Source organism: Lethenteron reissneri, chromosome 56 (genome assembly GCF_015708825.2).
Source record: "Lethenteron reissneri isolate LAM-NWPU_2019-01 chromosome 56, ASM1570882v1, whole genome shotgun sequence".
Taxonomy (NCBI): domain Eukaryota; kingdom Metazoa; phylum Chordata; class Hyperoartia; order Petromyzontiformes; family Petromyzontidae; genus Lethenteron; species Lethenteron reissneri.
The window spans coordinates 4,724,136-4,746,341 of NC_083834.1; the positions used below are offsets into that span (position 1 = coordinate 4,724,136).

Consider the following 22,206-nt stretch of genomic DNA (forward strand, 5'->3'; position numbering starts at 1 on the left):
ACCCCCCACCTACACACAGCAACATGCTGTAGATGGTGGGACCCCCCACCCTAACACACAGCAACATGCTCGTAGATGTTGGGACCCCCCACAATCACACACAGGCAACATGCTGTAGATGGTGGACCACCCCACACTCACACACATCAACATGCTGTAGATGGTGGGAACCCCCACACACTCACAACAGACAACATGCTGTAGATGGGGGACCCCCAAACTCACACACAGCAAATGCCGTAGATGTGGGACCCCCCCACCACTCACACACAGCAAAAATTCTGCAGAGGTAGTGACCCCCCCTCACTCACACCAGCAAACATGCTGCAGATGGTAGTGACCCCCCCCCCAAACTCACCACGCACATGTGTCGAGGTAGTGACCCCCCCCCCCCTCACCACACGCAACAATGCGTAGATGGTAGTGACCCCCCCCGCCACCTCACACACAGCAACATGCTGTAGATGGTAGTGACCCCCCCCCCCCCCACTCACCAACAGTAACATGCTGTAGATGGTAGGGACCCCACCCACTCTACACACAGCAACATGCTGTAGATGGTGGGACCCCCCCCTGCCACTCACACACAGCAACATGCTGTAGATGGTGGTGACCCCCCCCCCCACTCACACACAGCAACATGCTGTAGATGGTGGGACCCCCCCCCCCCCACTCACACACAGCAACATGCTGTAGATGGTGGGACCCCCCCCCCACTCACACACAAGCAACATGCTGTAGATGGTGGGACCCGCCCGCCCCACTCACACACAGCAACATGCTGTAGATGTTGACCCCCCCCCCCCACTCCACACAGCACATGCTGTAGATGGTAGTGACCCCCCCCCACTCACACACAGCAACATGCTGTAGATGGTAGGACCCCCCCCCCCCACTCACACACAGCAACATGCTGTAGATGGTGGGACCCCCCCCCCCCCCCTCACACACAGCAACATGCTGTAGATGGTGGGGCCCCCCCCCCCCCCCACTCACACACAGCAACATGCTGTAGATGGTGGGACCCCCCCCCCCCACTCACACACAGCAACATGCTGTAGATGGTGGGACCCCCCCCCCCACTCACACACAACAACATGCTGTAGATGTAGTGACCCCCCCCCCCACTCACACACAGCAACATGCTGTAGATGGTAGTGACCCCCCCCCCCACTCACACACAGCAACATGCTGTAGATGGTGGGGGCCCCCCCCCCCCACTCACACACAGCAACATGCTGTAGATGGTGGGACCCCCCCCCCCCACTCACACACAGCAACATGCTGTAGATGGTGGGAACCCCCCCCCCCCACTCACACACAGCACATGCTGTAGATGGTGGGACCCCCCCCCCACTCACACACAGCAACATGCTGTAGATGGTGGGACCCCCCCCCCCCACTCACACACAGCAACATGCTGTAGATGGTAGGGACCCCCCCCCCCACTCACACACAGCAACATGCTGTAGATGGTGGGACCCCCCCCCCACTCACACACAGCAACATGCTGTAGATGGTGGGACCCCCCCCCCACTCACACACAGCAACATGCTGTAGATGGTGGGACCCCCCCCCCCCCACTCACACACAGCAACATGCTGTAGATGGTGGGACCCCCCCCCCACTCACACCACAGCAACATGCTGTAGATGGTGGGACCCCCCCCCCCCCCCACTCACACACAGCAACATGCTGTAGATGGTGGGACCCCCCCCCCCCCACTCACACACAGCAACATGCTGTAGATGGTGGGACCCCCCCCCCCCACTCACACACAGCAACATGCTGCAGATGGTAGTGACCCCCCCCCACTCACACACAGCAACATGCTGTAGATGGTAGGTGACCCCCCCCCCCACTCACACACAGCAACATGCTGTAGATGGTAGTGACCCCCCCCCACTCACACACAGCAACATGCTGTAGATGGTAGTGACCCCCCCCCACTCACACACAGCAACATGCTGTAGATGGTAGTGACCCCCCCCCCCCCACTCACACACAGCAACATGCTGCAGATGGTAGTGAACCCCCCCCCCCACTCACACACAGCAACATGCTGTAGATGGTGGGACCCCCCCCACTCACACACAGCAACATGCTGTAGATGGTGGGGACCCCCCCCCCCACTCACACACAGCAACATGCTGTAGATGGTGGGACCCCCCCCCCCACTCACACACAGCAACATGCTGTAGATGGTGGGACCCCCCCCCCCACTCACACACAGCAACATGCTGTAGATGGTGGGGACCCCCCCCCCCCACCCACTCACACACAGCAACATGCTGTAGATGGTGGGACCCCCCCCCCCCCACTCACACACAGCAACATGCTGTAGATGGTGGGACCCCCCCCCACTCACACACAGCAACATGCTGTAGATGGTGGGACCCCCCCCCCACTCACACACAGCAACATGCTGTAGATGGTGGGACCCCCCCCCCCCACTCACACACAGCAACATGCTGTAGATGGTAGTGACCCCCCCCCCCCACTCACACACAGCAACATGCTGTAGATGGTGGGCCCCCCCCCCCCCACTCACACACAGCAACATGCTGTAGATGGTGGGACCCCCCCCCCCCCACTCACACACAGCAACATGCTGTAGATGGTGGGACCCCCCCCCCCCCACTCACACACAGCAACATGCTGTAGATGGTGGGAACCCCCCCCCCCCCCCCCTCACACACAGCAACATGCTGTAGATGGTGGGACCCCCCCCCCACTCACACACAGCAACATGCCTGTAGATGGTGGGACCCCCCCCCCCACTCACACACAGCAAACATGCTGTAGATGGTGGGACCCCCCCCCCCCCCCACTCACACACAGCAACATGCCTGTAGATGGTGGGACCCCCCCCCCCACTCACACACAGCAACATCTGTAGCTGGTGGGACCCCCCCCCCCCCCACTCACACACAGCAACATGCTGTAGATGGTGGGACCCCCCCCCCACTCACACACAGCAACATCCTGTAGATGGTGGGACCCCCCCCCCACTCACACACAGCAACATGCTGTAGATGGTGGGACCCCCCCCCCCACTCACACACAGCAACATCTGTAGATGGTGGGACCCCCCCCCCCACTCACACACAGCAACATCCTGTAGATGGTGGGACCCCCCCCCCCCCCACTCACACACAGCAACATGCTGTAGATGGTAGTGGACCCCCCCCCCCCACTCACACACAGCAACATGCTGTAGATGGTGGGACCCCCCCCCCACTCACACACAGCAACATGCTGTAGATGGTGGGACCCCCCCCCCCCCCACTCACACACAGCAACATGCTGTAGATGGTGGGGACCCCCCCCCCCCCCACTCACACACAGCAACATGCCTGTAGATGGTGGGACCCCCCCCCCCACTCACACACAGCAACATGCTTGTAGATGGTGGGACCCCCCCCCCCCACTCACACACAGCAACATGCCTGTAGATGGTGGGACCCCCCCCCCCACTCACACACAGCAACATGCTGTAGATGGTGGGACCCCCCCCACTCACACACAGCAACATCTGTAGATGTGGGACCCCCCCCCCCACTCACACACAGCAACATGCTGTAGATGGTGGGACCCCCCCCCCCACTCACACACAGCAACATGCTGTAGATGGTGGGACCCCCCCCCCCACTCACACACAGCAACATGCTGTAGATGGTGGGACCCCCCCCCACTCACACACAGCAACATGCTGTAGATGGTGGGACCCCCCCCCACTCACCACAGCAACATGGTGTAGATGGTGGGACCCCCCCCCCACTCACACACAGCAACATGCTGTAGATGGTGGGACCCCCCCCCCCTCACACAGCAACATGCTGTAGATGGTGGGACCCCCCCCCCACTCACACACAGCAACATGCTGTAGATGGTGGGACCCCCCCCCCACTCACACACAGCAACATGCTGTAGATGGTGGGACCCCCCCCCACTCACACACAGCAACATGCTGTAGATGGTGGGACCCCCCCCCCCACACACAGCAACATGCTGTAGATGGTGGGACCCCCCCCCCACTCACACAGCAACATGCTGTAGATGGTGGGACCCCCCCCCACTCACACACAGCAACATGCTGTAGATGGTGGGACCCCCCCCCCACTCACACACAGCAACATGCTGTAGATGGTGGGACCCCCCCCCCCACTCCACACAGCAACATGCTGCTGTAGATGGTGGGACCCCCCCCCCACTCACACACAGCAACATGCTGTAGATGGTGGGACCCCCCCCCCCACTCACACACAGCAACATCCTGTAGATGGTGGGACCCCCCCCCCCACTCACACACAGCAACATGCTGTAGATGGTGGGACCCCCCCCCCCACTCACACACAGCAACATGCTGTAGATGGTGGGACCCCCCCCCACTCACACACAGCAACATGCTGTAGATGGTGGGACCCCCCCCCCACTCACACACAGCAACATGCTGTAGATGGTGGGACCCCCCCCCCCACTCACACACAGCAACATGCTGTAGATGGTGGGACCCCCCCCCCCACTCACACACAGCAACATGCTGTAGATGGTGGGCCCCCCCCCCCACTCACACACAGCAACATGCTGTAGATGGTGGGACCCCCCCCCCCACTCACACACAGCAACATGCTGTAGATGGTGGGACCCCCCCCCCCCACTCACACACAGCAACATGCTGTAGATGGTGGGACCCCCCCCCCCACTCACAACACAGCAACATGCTGTAGATGGTGGGCCCCCCCCCCCCCACTCACACACAGCAAACATGCTGTAGATGTGGGACCCCCCCCCCCCCCACCTCACACACAGCAACATGCCTGTAGATGCGGTGGGACCCCCCCCCCCACTCACACACAGGCAACTGCTGTAAGCATGGTGGGACCCCCCCCCCCCCCCACTCACAACACAGCAAACATGCTGTAAGATGGTGGGACCCCCCCCCCCCCCATCCACACCCAAGCACCATGCTGTAGATTTGGTGGGACCCACCCCCCCCCCACCCCACTCACCACACAGCAACATGCTGTAGATGGTGGGAACCCCCCCCCCCCCACTCACACACGCAACATTGCTGTAGATGGTGGGACCCCCCCCCCCCATCACACACAGCAACATGCTTGTAGATGGTGGAACCCCCCCCCCCCCACTCACACACAGCAACATGCTGTAGATTGGGTGGGACCTCCCCCACCACTCCGGACTCACACACAGGCAAACATGCTTGTATATGGTAGTGGACCCCCCCCCCCCCCACTCACACACAGCAACATGCTGTAGATGGTGGGACCCCCCCCCCCCCACTCACACACAGCAACATGCTGTAGATGGTGGGACCCCCCCCCCCCCCCACTCACACACAGCAACATGCTGTAGATGGTGGGACCCCCCCCCCCCCCACTCACACACAGCAACATGCTGTAGATGGTGGGACCCCCCCCCCCCCACTCACACACAGCAACATGCTGTAGATGGTGGGACCCCCCCCCCCCCACTCACACACAGCAACATGCTGTAGATGGTGGGACCCCCCCCCCCCCACTCACACACAGCAACATGCTGTAGATGGTAGGACCTCTGCCACCCCCCTGCCCACCCCCTGCCCCCCCCTGCCCCCCCCCTTGCCCCCCCCCCCCCGCCCACGGCAGGAGCGTATATTGGGAGTTTGCGTGTCTCTCTCTCTCATCATCATCATCACGGTGGCTATGAGATGTTAACTACCTCGCCTGGTATACAGGAGGTCGTGGGTTTGATCCCGACCTTGACGCCTGCTGCTGTATATTTGGAGTTTGCGTGTCTCTCTCCCCGTGGTTGCGTGGGTTTTTCTCCGGGTTCACCGGTTTTCCCTCCACATTTAGAATCAACGTGCGTTCAGAGTATTTGGCTGCTATAAGTTGCCACGTGATACGCTACTTTGTTGAACTATCATTTCTAGATTTTAAGCTTGCGTGACTGCAAGGATTCATATTCTTAGGTTTTTTCGGTAAAGTCACGTAGGTAAAAAATTATCACTTGATACAGCTATCGTGCTGTGACTGTTCCACCTGAAGTCAGAAGCTTGTGTTGCCTACGAAACGTCGTGATTTTTAAATCCTTTATATTAAGTTCGCTTGCTTGCTTGCGTGCTTGCGTGCTTGCTTGCTTGCTTACGACCGTGCAAATCTTTCGGTCGTTTTTTAACCCACTTCCCGTGATCCAATCGAGCTGACATTTTGCACACAGACTCGTTGTGCGAGACAATTAATGGTCGTGAAAATTTTACATTGTTTAGGGAAAACAAATAAAATATTTAATTACCAATTGCTTAATACTGGCAGGCAATCATCTGACCCATAGGTGGCAGCCATCTCAAGCCAGAGGACGAGAGGACTCTAGCCGCCACGCATATAAAGGATTTAGAGTGAAAAACTTTGTTTTTACGGGTTATACTTATTATTTCATTTTTATTTGACTTTTATTAATTTTCATTTTTTACCTACGTGACTTTACCGAAAAAACCTAAGAATATGAACTATCATTTGTTTTGAAAAAGAGCTAGATAGCTCAGTGAGCCTTACCTGGTAAAATTAAATTAGCTAATTAATAGTGAGTTAGTTAGAGTGACCTATGTTATCAACATGAGAAAGGGAGGTGACACAGAAACACAAGCAACTTTACTGTCATAGTACAAAAATGACGCGAATAGGAATCAGAACAAAAACCACCGCCTCTGATTTGAGCAACAGTTGGCTTGTACGGTGCGAACGGAGTTCAACATACATGCATGTACACGCAGCACAAATACACCAAATAGCAGTCAGAGCAAAGGCAGCTAAATAAATCATGAGGGTAGCGACAACCGATTAGAAATCACAGCACACACATGAATATTTAATACAAATTCCTGTTAAACAAACTCAGCTCGGAGAAATTGGTAAAAGAAAAAAAACATTCAAAGTAAAATCACGTTACACCACGTGGATCGAGAGAGGTTGTTTGAAGTCGTGTGCAAACACACGTGATGGACACGTGTCAAACACAACGTCAAAGTGTTGTAATCGCGCAGAATCCACAGCTCCGCACCGCGATCTGGATGGGGAGAGTTCACCGAGGACATCGTTGAAGCGATGCAATTCCAGGTGGTTGGCTATATCGGCCAGACAATGGTTGAACCATGAACAAGGCTAGGCAACCAAAGAGTAAGAAAATACATTCTTTTGTAGAATTCATAATAAAAAAACCTCTAATCTTCCAAGAGCCGCAATGCACGTGGTGAATACGAGACGCTGGGTTCTTCATGAATAATGTCACGAAGCAGGCCCCTGAAAGAGTCGCATGCGGCCCTGGAGCCACAGGTTTTTGCCGATCCGTGAGCATGGCAGTGTGTCTTCTTGGTTCTTTCGGTAAAGTCACGTAGAAGGGAAGTAATACAATTATAAAAATAAAACATAATAAAATAATTCTCACGACGTTTCGGCCACAACGCAAGCAGCCGTCCTCAGGTGAAGACCAGGTCTGTCGGGGAGACAGCGTCTGAATGAAACACCACCACGCTTGGAGCGTATATTTAAGCTGGGTTGGAAGGGGGGAAGGGCGCCTTGACAAAATAATTTGCATAAAATGAAAACACCACCACGCTTGGAGCGTATATTTAAGCTGGGTTGGAAGGGGGGAAGGGCGCCTTGACAAAATAATTTGCATATCAAGAGGAATTTAGCATATTTATTGGAAATGCAGGTATGTGATTAGTACTACTTGTGAAATGCGTAGGAGGTGTGCGGGGGGTTTCAAAGTCATATTATGCCCGTGCATTATGCATTGTGGTTTTTCTTGTCTCCCTTAAGTCATGGAACGAGCAAGCTGCCAACAACAGCCTCAGCTGGGCCAAAACCTGCGCTCTGGGTCACAGCGCGTCCGCCAACCGCAAGACACCGGGTGAGACCCCGTTGCTGCTCTTACACTCACTTTGGGGCGTCACGGTGGCTAGGAGATGTTAACTACCTCGCCTGGTACACAGGAGGTCGTGGGTTCGATCCCGACCCTGACGCCTGCTGCTGTATATTTGGAGTTTGCGTGTCTCTCTCTCATCATCATCACGGTGGCTGGGAGATGCTAACTACCTCGCCTTGTATACAGGAGGTCGTGGGTTCGATCCCGACCCTGACGCCTGCTGCTGTGTATTTGGAGTTTGCGTGTCTCTCTCTCTCATCATCACGGTGGCGAGGAGATGTTAACTACCTCGCCTGGTGTGCAGGAGGTCGTGGGTGCAGGAGGTCGTGGGATGGGCAGCGCCTCCGCATTAGCGCACAGCTCTGCTTTGTAGTTTGCGGTCCCTGTAGAATTCACAACGCAGCAGAGCTTTAGGATCATTGTTGGCCTCGCGCGCACGCACACACACAAGTGCGTACAAACAAAAATATCACGAAGCGTGCGGTGTATGTGTGTGTATGTGTGTGTGTATGTGTGTGTGTGTATGTGTGTGTAGCGGTTAGCGCGCTGCGCTATGAACCTGGCGACCCGAGTTCGATTCCCGCTCACGGCCAACACCAGTGACGATTATCTGAACCGGTCCTGGGCCTCCCCTAGGTCGACTCAGCCTCAAATGAGTTGCTGGTGCGGTGTGTAAACATCGCCACTGGGGAGACAAAGGCGGCCGGGCGTGGTTTTGGCCACCCACCCCCTCGTGTGCCGTGCCGGCTTTTATAGGTGCTCGCTAACAGCACTTACCCGAAAAGTCTGTTAAGGCTATACGGGGGATCTTTGTATTAGTAAATGTGTTCTTAGGTTTTTTCGGTAAAGTCACGAAGGCAAGCTATCGTGCTGTGACTGTTCCACCTGAAGACGGAAGCTTGTGTTGCCTCCGAAACGTCGTGATTTTTATTTTATTTTTACTTTTATTAATTTTAATTTTTTACCTACTTGACTTTACCGAAAAAACCTAAGAATATGAATCCTTGCAGTCACGAATGCTTTAAATCTAGAATTAGTATATGTGTACTTATACGTGTGATGCTTACAAAACCCACCAAAAGATTGAGGAAGTAGCCAACCCCTGTGAGCAGAGTGGGCTTTCAAGTCTGGTGCGCTAACCATTAACAACAACGGCAGATCAAGTTCCAGTTCAAGTGCATGTATTAGGTGTAGCCCTGTGAGCCATTCGGCTCTTGAATCGGGTGCAACCGCAACAAACAAACAAGTATAACCCGTAAAAACAAAGTTTTTCACTATAAATCCTTTATATGCGTGGCGGCTAGAGTCCTCTCGTCCTCTGGCTTGAGATGGCTGCCACCTATGGGTCAGATGATTGCATTGCACCATTAAGCAATTGGTAATTAAATATAATATTTTTGTCCTAAAAAGTGTAACATTTTGGGAATTTTTTTTCACGAACATTAATTGTCACGCACAACGAGTCTGTGTGGAAAATGTCAGCTCGATTGGATCACGGGAAGTGGGTTAAAAAACGACCGAAAGATTTGCACGGTCGTAAGCGCGCAAGCAAGCAAGCAAGTGAACTTAATATAAAGGATTTAAAAAAAACATGAACATGACGATGACGACGACAACGACGACGACAATCAATGCCACTTGATTAGACGAATTCTTTCTCGTTGCAGTGTTTGGCTGCGGCGAGAACCTCTACATCGGCAATGCCCCCTTCACCTGGAAGTACGTGATCGGTGAGTGGTACAACGAGGTGACTGCGCCGGGCTTCGTGTACGACAAGGCCGGCCAAGGTGCCGGTGTCGAGCACTACACGCAGGTGAGAGGCGCTTCGCTCGCGACGGCTCAACGCGGGTGGCGCGCGGTCGGTGGCTCGTCGCTTTCATGCGTCAACGGCGCGCTTTGGCTGCGACGCACGTTTTTACGCTGGGGGGTGGAGGGACAGACCGTTGGCGCAACGCGGAAGGCGCACACCGATGGGACGAGGAATGAGTGCGCTGTTGTAGCGTGGGATGCGCGTGTGCCGTTATGACGAGGAACGCACACACTGTTCATCTTCTTTGTTCTTTCGGTGAAGTCAGGTATAATGGAAATAATAAAATAATAAAAACAAGTAAACCCGTAAAAACAAAGTTTTTCACTATAAATCCTTTATATGCGTGGCGGCTAGAGTCTTCTCGTCCTCTGGCTTGAGATGGCTGCCACCTATGGGTCAGATGATTGTCTGCCAGTATTAAGCAATTGGTAATTAAATATTGAATTTGTTTTCCCTAAACAGTGTAAAATTTTGGGAATTTTTTTTCAAGAACATTAATTGTCTCGCACAACGAGTCTGTGTGGAAAATGTCAGCTCGATTGGATCACGGGAAGTGGGTTAAAAAACGACCAAAAGATTTGCATGGTCGTAAGCAAGCAAGCAAGCACGCAAGCAAGCAAGCACGCAAGCACGCAAGCGAACTTAATATAAATGATTTAATAACTATTTGGTTCTTTCGGTAAAGTCACGTATAAAGATAAAATAATAAATTAAATAATAGCATACGACGTTTCGATTGCAACACAAGCAATCGTCGTCAGGTATAAATGAAATAGCAACAAAAATCTAACCAGAAAACTATAGACATACATATAAGCAGACAGATATCACCAAGATACACAGAGAGAGAGTAACACATAGGCACAGAGAGGGAGATCGTCTCTGTGGCGAGGCCTTAAATAGACAGAGGGGGGCGTTTTGGCCACAACGCAAGCAGCCGTCCTCAGGTGAAGAACAGGTCTGTCGAGAAGACAGCGTCTGAATGAAACACCCCAAGAACACCCCAAGAACAGGTCTGTCGAGAAGACAGAGTCTGAATGAAACACCCCAAGAACACCCCAAGAACAGGTCTGTCGAGAAGACAGAGTCTGAATGAAACACCCCAAGAACACCCCAAGAACAGGTCTGTCGAGAAGACAGAGTCTGAATGAAACACCCCAAGAACACCCCAAGAACAGGTCTGTCGAGAAGACAGAGTCTGAATGAAACACCCCAGGCTTTCAGACTCTGTCTTCTCGACAGACCTGTTCTTCACCTGAGGACGGCTGCTTGCGTTGTGGCCGAAACGTCGTGAGAATAATTTAATAATGTTTAATTTTTTATTATTTTATTATTTCCATTCTACGTGACTTTACCGAAAGAACCAAGAAGATGAATCCCTGCAGTCACGAAAGCTTTAAATCGAAAGCACACACTGTTGTTACTCAGAACGCGGGCCTGTTATAACGCAGAACACGTGCCGTTATAACACAGAACCCACGCCTGTTATAACGCGGTATGTGTGCCATTATAACACGGAACCCACGTCTGTTATAACGCGGTGTGTGTGCCATTATAACACGGAACCCACTTGTGTTATAACGCGGTACGTGTGCCATTATAACACGGAACCCACGCCTGTTATAACGCGGTACGTGTGCCATTATAACACGGAACCCACGCCTGTTATAACGCGGTATGTGTGCCATTATAACACGGAACCCACGCCTGTTATAACGCGGTACGTGTGCCATTATACCACGGAACCCACGCCTGTTATAACGCGGTACGTGTGCCATTATAACACGGAACCCACGCCTGTTATAACGCGGTATGTGTGCCATTATAACACGGAACCCACGCCTGTTATAACGCGGTACGTGTGCCATTATAACACGGAACCCACGCCTGTTATAACGCGGTATGTGTGCCATTATAACACGGAACCCAGGCCTGTTATAACGCGGTATGTGTGCCATTATAACACGGAACCCATGCCTGTTATAACGCGGAATGCGTGCACCTTTAATGCGGAACATGTGCCATTATAACACGGAACCCACGCCTGTTATAACGCGGTATGTGTGCCATTATAACACGGAACCCACGCCTGTTATAACGCGGAATGTGTGACATTATAACACGGAACCCACGTCTGTTATAACGTGGTACGTGTGCCGTTATAACACGGAACCCACGCCTGTTATAACGCGGAACACGTGCCCCTGAACGCACACACGTGCGTTCAGGGGCACAGGTGATGCAACTGCCAGTCATCTCAGTTAATCAATCCATGGCACCTGGGTCTGTCCGGTGACCTCCTCCTGCGCCTAGACTGGCAAAGGAGTCAACCCACGGCACCTGGATCTGTCCCGTGACCTTCTCCTGCCGGCAAGGAAAGCCTTCAACAATTCATGTGACGGCCTCAACGTGCACTTAGCCTGACGCAAGCGCTGTGGTGATGTCACAGCCACTTAGTGGCGAATGTCGGTTGTTGTTTGTTGTTGCTGTTGCAGCTGGTGTGGTACAGTTCTTTCCAGATCGGATGCTCCGTCAACTTCTGCGCGACTGCTAAGAAGTATTTCTACGTTTGCCACTACTGCCCAGCGTAAGCAACGCCCCCACGGTCATCGTTACCCCACTCAGTAATTATTGTTTTTAATTGTATTAGTTTATAAATCAGTTGCTGGGCGCAAGTGTCCAAAGAACCAAAAGCGTCAAGTTGCCAGCAAACAAAACAGCACGACTGGACGTCTCTTCTTGGTTCTTTCGGTAAAGTCACGTAAAAGGGAAATAATAAAATAATAAACATAAACATAATAAAATAAAATTCTCACGACGTTTCGGCCACAACGATAGCAGTCGTCCTCAGGTGAAGAACAGGGCTGTCGGAAAGACAGCGTCCGAATGAACACCACCAAGCTTGGCAGCGTATATTTAAGCTGGGTTGGAGGGGGAAGAGCGCCTTGACAAAGGAATTTACATATCAAGAGGATTTTAGCATATTTATGGAAAATGCAGATATGGGATTAGTCACTACTTGTGGAATGTGTAGGTAGTGCGGAGGTCTCAAAGTCATATTATTCCCGTGTATTATGTAGGATTAGCAGTAATAAAGAGAGGGAAATTTTAATAGTAAGGAGCTGCAGCAGACAAATCACCACGTAAAAAAATATAAACTTCATCCAATATCATCAATATACTCAATATACTCTCCAATAAGCTGAGCTACTAACAGTAAATTCATACGTTACACTTCTACGTCGCAAAAAATATAATATGCCTCCAGCTAAACTTTTTTCTTACATCAAGGAGCATCATAGCTCATCGGATTCCTCCAGTATAAATAAATATTGTGATTCTGAAAGTCGCGACAATTTTTATGGAATTCGGCAGAGTTTTGGGAAAATTAGACGATGGGAGGGAATTTCGAAAGGTGGAGCAGAGTTGATACGACCCTGGTTCTACTCCCTACTCTCTTGCGCATTATGGCAGCAGCAATGCTTGACACGTAGGCTTTCGCGACCAATATTATTCATAATCAACGTTTTTGGGTTTAGATCGCGTTATTTATAAATGTGTCGTAACCCTCCACCACCCGACACGGCCAATCAGTAAAAAAGTGTCACGTTGACAAAAGACAAATAGTTCACTGCTTTAGCCCACCGGTGTGTTGAAGCGTGAAGCCACAACAATTTACAATTTGAGTCGTACGTCGTTTCGCTGGTAATTGCATCCATTCTGGCGAATTGCCCGATGATGCTGGATACAATTACCAGCGAAACGTCGTACTCAAATTGTAAATGTTGTGGTTTCACGCTTCAACACACCGGTGGGCTAAAGCAGTGAACTATTTGTCTTTTGTCAACGTGACACTTTTTTTTTACTGATTGGCCGTGTCGGGTGGTGGAGGGTTACGACACATTTATAAATAACGCGATCTAAACCCAAAAACGTTGATTATGAGCAGCAATGCTGTTGTTCGGCAGCTGTAGATGTCGATGCCGAGGTCTGTTGCTGATGCTGTTGCTGGCCATGCCGAGAAGGCTTCATTCTCTGGCCAGGAGGTCAAAGGTCGGCCAAGAGAGTTCCTCAATGTTGAGTTGGTATACTCGAAGACCTCGTCTGAGTGGTGTCTGACCCTTTAAGATGGTCCTTTTTCTCGGCATTTAGCACCAATGATCACGTCTGGATTCATATTAGCGGTGTCCATTTCGCCGAAATGGTGTTAGTTGATGACGGTATTGATTATGACAGTATTACAGTACGCAGTTGATGACAGTATTAGATGATGATAGTATTAATGACAGTATTATAATTAACGGGAATAATTGATGGTATTATGGTGGTATGACAGTATTGATGGCAGCATTAGTTTATGACGGATTTAGTTGATAACTGTATACATGTATGACTGTATTATGGTTCTAGATTTGAAGTTTTCATGACTGCAAGGGTCCATACTCTGTTTTTTTTCGGTAAAGTCACGTAGGTAAAAAAGAAAATAAAAATAAATTCAATCACGAGGTTTTTTACCTACGTGACTTTACCGAAAACATCCAAAGAGTATTATGGTTAATACCGTCATCATAAAAACTTCAACTTTAAACGTAATCCTTTCCCTGTACGTCATAAGTTTTTTTTTTCTGATTCAGTTTCGATGACGTATGTGTACGACATCGAAACGGACTCAAAAGAATAACAAGAGTTAAATAAAACGTCATCAGTACCGAGGCTCCCACAAGGCCATGCGAGAAGGCATGTGGCACAGTTTGGCGCCGGCTATCGTAGAGTGCGGTGGTCGTGTCGCTACAGTTCCCTGCAGTGAGTGTGATGTCTTTATAAAAACAACGGCGCTACGCTTTTCTCGAAAGAAGTGTTACGCAAAAACCGCTTGAGCGTTCTAAGATTCAGCGGTGAACGGGACACCCACCCAGCAATTCGCAGATGTCTCAGAATGTGCAAGGGTTCATATAAGACCCCTTCCCACATATTCATAGTTTTTTCGCTAACGTCACGTAGGTAAAAAAATAATAAATAAATAAATAAATAAAAAATAAAAAAACGACGTTTCGGAGGCAACACAAGTCCCCGTCATCAGGTGGGACCGTCACAGCCAGATTTGCTCTATCAAGTGAGCAACCCGTGTAAAGACCCCCAGCCGAACCGTGCGCATGGCTGCCGTGTTTGTTTGGTGTTGACGTTTGCCGAGAGCGAGACGTCGTCGCCTGCCTTGCTGTCGTCCCTCCCAGCGGCAACCTGAACACGCGTCTCTCCCGGCCGTACGACAAGGGGAACGCGTGCGCCTCCTGCCCCAAGAGCTGCGTCAACAAGCTGTGCGGTGAGTGCGCTCAAGGGACGCGCGCGTGTCCACGTGGCAGGGTGGCACGGAGACACACAGACAGACACACAAGCAGAGAGAGACTCACACAGAGACACACAGAGAGAGACACACAGAGACACACAGAGACACACAGACAGACACACAAGCAGAGAGAGACTCACACAGAGACACACAGAGAGAGACTCACACAGAGACACACAGAGAGAGACACACAGAGACACACAGAGAGAGACTCACACAGAGACACAGAGACACAGAGAGAGACACAGACAGACACACAGAGAGAGACACACAGACAGACACACAAGCAGAGAGAGACTCACACAGAGACACAGAGAGAGAGAGAGACACACAGAGAGAGACAACACAGAGACACACAGAGAGAGACATACAACACAGAGACACAGACAGACACACAAGCAGAGAGAGAACACACAGAGACACACAGAAAGAGACACACAACAGAGACACAGACAGACACACAAGCAGAGAGAGACTCACACAGAGACACACAGAGAGAGACACACAACATAGACACAGACAGACACACAAGCAGAAAGACTCACACAGAGACACACAGAAAGAGACACACAACATAGACTGCAGGGATCCATACGTTTTGGTTCTTTCGGTAAAGTCACGTAGGTATAAAAATATTATAAATAAAAAAATATAAAAAAATAAAAATATTTTATTTTATACCGACGTGACTTTACCGAAAGAATCAAAGAGTTTGTACATAATGGGTTTAAAAAAACAAGGCATTTCGACATGACAAAAAATATCGAGGCACTCCTCAATGGGACATCTTCGGCTTGACATAGCTTCGTGCCCCAGCATTGTCATAATCTGGCCCTGAAATACATTACATTACAATATTTATTGGGGGACACACACCCCCCTCCAATATATATGATAATTACGGCCAATATTCGAATACGCTCAAAATGCCCCCGCCCCCCCCCCCCAATATATTGCTTTCAAAACTATAAAAAAAAAATAATTTCGATGCTATGTAAATAAAAACAACAATTTGCTAAACCTTGGCCACAATATCTGGACTTGTCTTCATGTAACAATGCATCGATTTCTGTTGATGTGATTGTGGTTATGGTTATACTTTATGAATCCCTAATCTCTGCCATTACATACAATGAAACAAGAAATGGTAAAAAATACAATACACGAAAAATACAATACACGATTAGACATTATTGTTAAAAAAAAAAGTCCATCCCATGTGTTAGTGAATTTTTAAATATTTTAGGTAGGAAATTAGTTTTCAAATTTAGAACCCCTTGAAGATTTGGTCCCCATCAACGTTGACTGCATGGCTACGGCTGACACAGAGAGATTAAATACACACGCGTTGAAGACACGGGGGGGGGGGGGTAGGTCCAACTTTTATTGGAGGCGTACACAATTATGTTGAGCGTGTGTCTCTCGAATCTCGACCTCGTTGCTCGTCTTTCTCCACGTGTGTGTCCCTTTCTTCATGGCAATCTCTGTTTGTGCCCGTGCACGCGCCCTACCCCCGTGTCTGCGTGTCTCCGTGCCACGAATGAATGGAATTAGCCACGGGATTACCGCTGGTACGGCTATTTTAATACTCACAATGGACGGGAAGGGCACGATCAATGGGTGACGCACAATGCGTTGAATCAAGAGCTCAGAAGCGTGGTCACCGCATCCACGCCTCTACGTAAGGACCGAGACAGGTGGAGTTCTCCACAAATCTGGCTGTTGCCTGATGAAGCTGGTTGTAATTACTGGCGAAACGTCGGGCTCGGATTGTAAATGTTGTGGCTTGGCTCTCCAACACAACCGGTGTGGCTGTACTAGAATACTACACTATACACTACACTATACACTACTATACACTACTATACACTACTATACACTACTATACACTACACTATACACTACTATACACTACACTATACACTACTATACACTACACTATACACTACACTATACACTACACTATACACTACACTATACACTACACTATACACTAGTGCTGTACTAGTATATCACACTATAGACTACACTATACACTACACTATACACTACAATATACACTACTATACACTACTATACACTACACTATACACTACACTATACACTACACTATACACTAGTGCTGTACTAGTGACGAATTGGCCACGTTCTGTTCACGTGACAACCCTTACTAGTTGGTTGTGTCGGGTGGTGGCGGGTTTAAAGACACATTTATATATTTACGCGATCTAACCCAAACAAACCTCTATTATGGATGATATTGGTCGCGAAAGCCTCCTGCGTGTTAAATATTAACAATGATTGGGCACGGTTTGTGATGATGATGATGATGGTGATGATGGTGGTGATGATGGTGGTGGTGATGGTGATGATGATGGTGATGATGGTGATGATGGTGGTGATGATGGTGGTGATGATGGTGGTGGTGATGATGATGGTGATGATGGTGGTGGTGATGATGATGATGGTGGTGGTGATGATGATGATGGTGGTGATGATGATGGTGGTGATGATGGCGGTGATGATGATGGTGATGATGATGGTGATGATGGTGGTGATGATGGTGGTGGTGATGATGATGGTGATGATGATGATGGTGGTGGTGATGATGATGGTGGTGATGGTGGTGGTGATGATGATGGTGGTGATGATGATGGTGGTGATGATGATGATGGTGGTGGTGATGATGGTGATGATGGTGGTGATGATGGTGATGATGGTGGTGATGATGGTGGTGATGATGGTGCCAACTATTTACCCAGGAAAACCTCACCCTGCCAAGACTTTGTACGGCAGCAGTGTCTCGCCGCATTGCCAGATTTGGCCAATTCCAGTCGTGGGCCGTGACTGTAATTGGTGGTGATGGTGGTTGAACATCGTTTGGATGAGCCAGTCAGAGTGAAGTTCACGGCAGTAGCAATAAAAGAGTGATAAGAAGGCGACTGATTTCCCCGATGAGCGAGTGGGGTGAGCGGGGGGTAAATGTTCGCGTGCAGTAGTCCTGGATGAATCAATGAAACCCGCCTGTTTGTTCTCTCTCTATGTATCTCTGTGATATCTGTCTGCTTATATGTATGTCTATGTGGTTCTGGTTCTGTGTTTTATCTCTCTCTCAAATTTAGCATTCTCAGGAAGAACGTAATCAACCAGGTAGGGTGTTGACTGTTGTGTTATCCGACTCTCTGTTGTATTACATTACATTTCTAAGTATACTAGATTTGTGTTTCTATTTCATTTATACCTGATGATGATTGCTTGTGTTGCAATCGATACATCGTATGCTAGTATTTAATTTATTATTTCATCTTTATACGTGACTTTACCAAAAGAACCAAAGAGTAATTCCTGCAGTCACGAAAGCTCCAAATTAAGTTTGAAACCCACCTGCTTTATGTTGCTTTCCATCAAGTGCACCTCCGATTTAGCCCGATTGGCCACGTACGGCGCGAAAGAAGTTCAACGCAATGTACGCGTAATAAAAGTCGTTGAGGCGACTTCTGGAATCCGGCCTTTTATTCAATTTCATTACAGCTTTCCTTCACACTACTGACAGGCAGCGTGAGAGGGATAGAGAGAGAGACGCGCAGCCACGTGGCAACTTGGAGCCCCGCTCCCGCGTGGCCTCCTCCTCCGTTCGTTCCCGTTCTGACCACGTGTCGTTCGTCTCCACCCCTATTTAATACCCGGGTCACGTGGTACGTTTCCACCAATCCTGGTTAGCCTCTATGGAATATTCCAGACTCCCTCGCAGGCTCCCGGGACCACGCCCCTGACTCGTCTCCCCATTGGCTGTGGCCAAAGCCAGCAGAACCAATCCTCTACTTACAGCTGTCACCTTTCCATGACGTCAGGGCCACGCCCCTAGGCTTCCCCCCATTGGCTATAGACCTGGACCGGCAGAGCCAATCATCATGACGAGTTGTGATACGTCAGTGAGCCGGATATATCCTCACATTACGTACGCACAAACATTGTCGTTCGCCACCGGTAACCCGCCGCCGTCACCGCTGCCGCACTTTGCCTTGCCCCACAGTCAACCCCTGCATGTTCACCGACTACTACTCAACCTGCGTCCAGATGAAGGCGACCTACGGCTGCAGCAACAGCACGAGCGGCAAGGTGATCCAGAAGAACTGCCCCGCCTCGTGCTACTGTGACGGGAAGATCCACTAAAGCAACGAGGGCGACCACGCGGGCGGCGGTGGCGGTGGCGTTAAAATCGTCGCGATCGATGATCGACTCCACGCCGAGCCGTTCACGGCAGCGCACGAGTTTTTTTGGGGGGTGTTGGTGGTCGCGTGGGTTTTTTTTTGACGAATGTTATCAGAATAATTGGTGAATTGATAATCTCAGCACGCTTCGGTGGGGGTCAGGGGTTAAGAAGGGCTGCCACCTTGTGTACTGCAGGCCAAAAGGGCAGATGTTTCTCAGTTAGCACCAGGACCTGTTATTAGAACTGTCAGACAATTCAACATCAGAGTTTGCCAGATCTCGGTACAGACAATAGTAATAATAATGATAAAACATTTGTAATGTAGTCATATTCTTTGGGTCTTTCGGTAAAGTCACGTAGACAGATTTATAATGTACCCGTTGGCACGATAATTTACATTCCAAAGTGTGTGGCTGGATAGTGGAGTGTGTGGATAGTGGAGAGTGTGGCTGGGTAGTGGAGTGTGTGGGTAGTGGAGTGTGTGGATAGTGGAGAGTGTGGGTAGTGGAGTGAGTGGCTGGATAGTGGAGTGTGTGGATCGTGGAGAGTGTGGGTAGTGGAGTGAGTGGCTGGGTAGTGGGGGGTGTGGATGGATAGTGGAGTGTGTGGGTAGTGGAGTGTGTGGCTGGGTAGTGGAGTGTGTGGATGGGTAGTGGAGCGTGTGGCTGGGTAGTGGAGTGTGTGGATGGGTAGTGGAGTGTGTGGGTAGTGGAGTATGTGGCTGGGTAGTGGAGTGTGTGGGTAGTGGAGCGTGTGGCTGGGTAGTGGAGTGTGTGGCTGGGTAGTGGAGTGAGTGGCTGGGTAGTGGAGTGTGTGGCTGGGTAGTGGAGTGAGTGGCTGGGTAGTGGAGTGTGTGGGTAGTGGAGTGAGTGGGTAGTGGAGTGTGTGGCTGGGTAGTGGAGTGTGTGGCTGGGTAGTGGAGCATGTGGCTGGGTAGTGGAGTGTGTGGCTGGGTAGTGAAGTGTGTGGCTGGGTAGTGGTGTATGTGGGTAGTGAAGTGTGTGGGTAGTGGAGTGAGTGGCTGGGTAGTGGAGTGTGTGGCTGGGTAGTGGAGTGAGTGGCTGGGTAGTGAAGTGTGTGGGTAGTGGAGTGAGTGGGTAGTGGAGTGTGTGGCTGGGTAGTGGAGTGTGTGGCTGGGTAGTGGAGCATGTGGCTGGGTAGTGGAGTGTGTGGGTAGTGGAGTGAGTGGGTAGTGGAGTGTGTGGCTGGGTAGTGGAGTGTGTGGCTGGGTAGTGGAGCATGTGGCTGGGTAGTGGAGTGTGTGGCTGGGTAGTGGAGTGTGTGGGTAGTGGAGTGAGTGGCTGGGTAGTGGAGTGTGTGGGTAGTGGAGTGTGTGGCTGGGTAGTGGAGTGAGTGGCTGGGTAGTGGAGTGTGTGGCTGGGTAGTGGAGTGTGTGGGTAGTGGAGTGAGTGGCTGGGTAGTGGAGTGAGTGGCTGGGTAGTGGAGTGAGTGGCTGGAGAGTGATGATCATCAATTCCTGCCTCCCGAACTGCAGATGACAAACCAAACAGGTCAGGTGGCAACCCATTCGCAGAAGGAGCAGTAGTTTTTCCTCTTAGGTGTTTGTTACGACCACTTTATATTGACGCTTCATATCCTATCTCTTACATTGTGTACGACTCTTTATTCATCAGCATAAAAAAAAATGAAAGGAAGTCGCGACAAAGATGTTTAGATGTACACACCGACGTGCGTGTGACGTGGAGCGGTGGTGCGACGGTTAGCGCACTCGGCCCTCATTGAATTGCCTGGCGCGGCAGCGTGTAAACATCGCCACTGGGGAGACAAAGGCGGCCAGGGCGGGGTGTCTTGCCACCCCACCCCTTCGCGTCGTGCCCGGCCTTCATAGGTTCTAACAGCGCTTGCTACAACAATTCTGTTAAAGAGGGGGACGATCCCGAATGTGTGTGGAGGACACAGCAGTGTACATCGTTGTGTAATAAAGGTCGTTGAAGCGACTTCTGGAATCCGGTGTTTATTTGTCTTTCTTTACAACACTTCCTTCACGCTGCTGACAGACAGTGTGAGAGAGATAGAGAGAGACGCGTGCAGCCACGTGGCAGCCTGGACCACGTGGCAGCCTGGACCACGTGGCAGCCTGGACCCCCACTCTCGCGTGGCCTCTCCCCTTCGTTCGTTCCAGTTCTGACCACGTGTTGTTCGTCTCTACCCCTATTTAATACCCGGGTCACGTGGTACGCTTCCACCAATCCTGGTTAGCCTCTATGGAATCTTCCAGACTCCACCGTAGGCTCCCGGGACCACGCCCCTGACTCGTCTCCCCATTGGCTGTGGCTAAAGCCAGCAGAACCAATCCTCTACAAACAGCTGTCACCTTTCCATTACGTCGGGGCCACGCCCCTAGGCTTCCCCCCATTGGCTATGGACCAGGACCGGCACAGCCAATCATCGTGACGAGTTGTAATCCGTCAACGACCCAGATATAACCTCACATTACAGTTGCAAGGAAATAAAACAACACGCTGTTAGTGAATTGTTGATTGTGTTTGCTGATTCATCATTGTCACTGTCAGCCATGGCCTATCCACTGCTGCATGAAGGCCTCGTCAAGTCGCCACCACCTCGCAGATGACCTTGCGACGTCCACTCATGGCCGCCAACACGTGACGATGGTGGGCCCCCTCTAGGTCGACTCAGCCTGAACCGAGTCTCTGATGGGGTGCGTGAACTTTGCCCCAGGGGATGTTCGTCTGCGTTAGCGGACTCCGCTGGTGGATGAAGCCTCCTCCACTGTCAGTGAAGGTCACTCCACTGCTCTGGGTGAATCTGTGTTAGTTTATGGGTCTCTGTGTGAGTCTCTGAGTCTGTGTGTGAGTATCTGGGCCTCTATGTGAGTACAGTATTTGAATCTGTGTTAGTTTATGGGTCTCTGTGTGAGTCTCTGAGTCT

The 22,206-nt window shown here is 50.8% G+C and overlaps 1 protein-coding gene across 1 annotated transcript; it reads left to right on the forward strand.

The window, feature by feature from the left end:
* Window positions 1–2,011: 2,011 nt before the first annotated feature.
* Window positions 2,012–21,263, forward strand: LOC133356991 (cysteine-rich secretory protein 2-like). Its single transcript, XM_061574735.1, has 6 exons — window positions 2,012–2,024; window positions 7,824–7,914; window positions 9,597–9,742; window positions 12,235–12,326; window positions 14,971–15,059; window positions 19,117–21,263. Exons 1-6 carry the CDS (start codon window positions 2,013–2,015, stop codon window positions 19,254–19,256), a joined length of 570 nt encoding a protein of 189 aa, XP_061430719.1. The 5' UTR covers window position 2,012; the 3' UTR covers window positions 19,257–21,263.
* Window positions 21,264–22,206: the final 943 nt, after the last annotated feature.

What these genes read in the sequence shown, in the direction of transcription:
- LOC133356991 (XM_061574735.1), top strand. An exon ending in GTTTGCCACTACTGCCCAGC is followed by an intron (nt 12,327 to 14,970) that starts GTAAGCAACGCC and finishes CGTCCCTCCCAG; the next exon opens with CGGCAACCTGAACACGCGTC. An exon ending in CTGCGTCAACAAGCTGTGCG is followed by an intron (nt 15,060 to 19,116) that starts GTGAGTGCGCTC and finishes CTTGCCCCACAG; the next exon opens with TCAACCCCTGCATGTTCACC.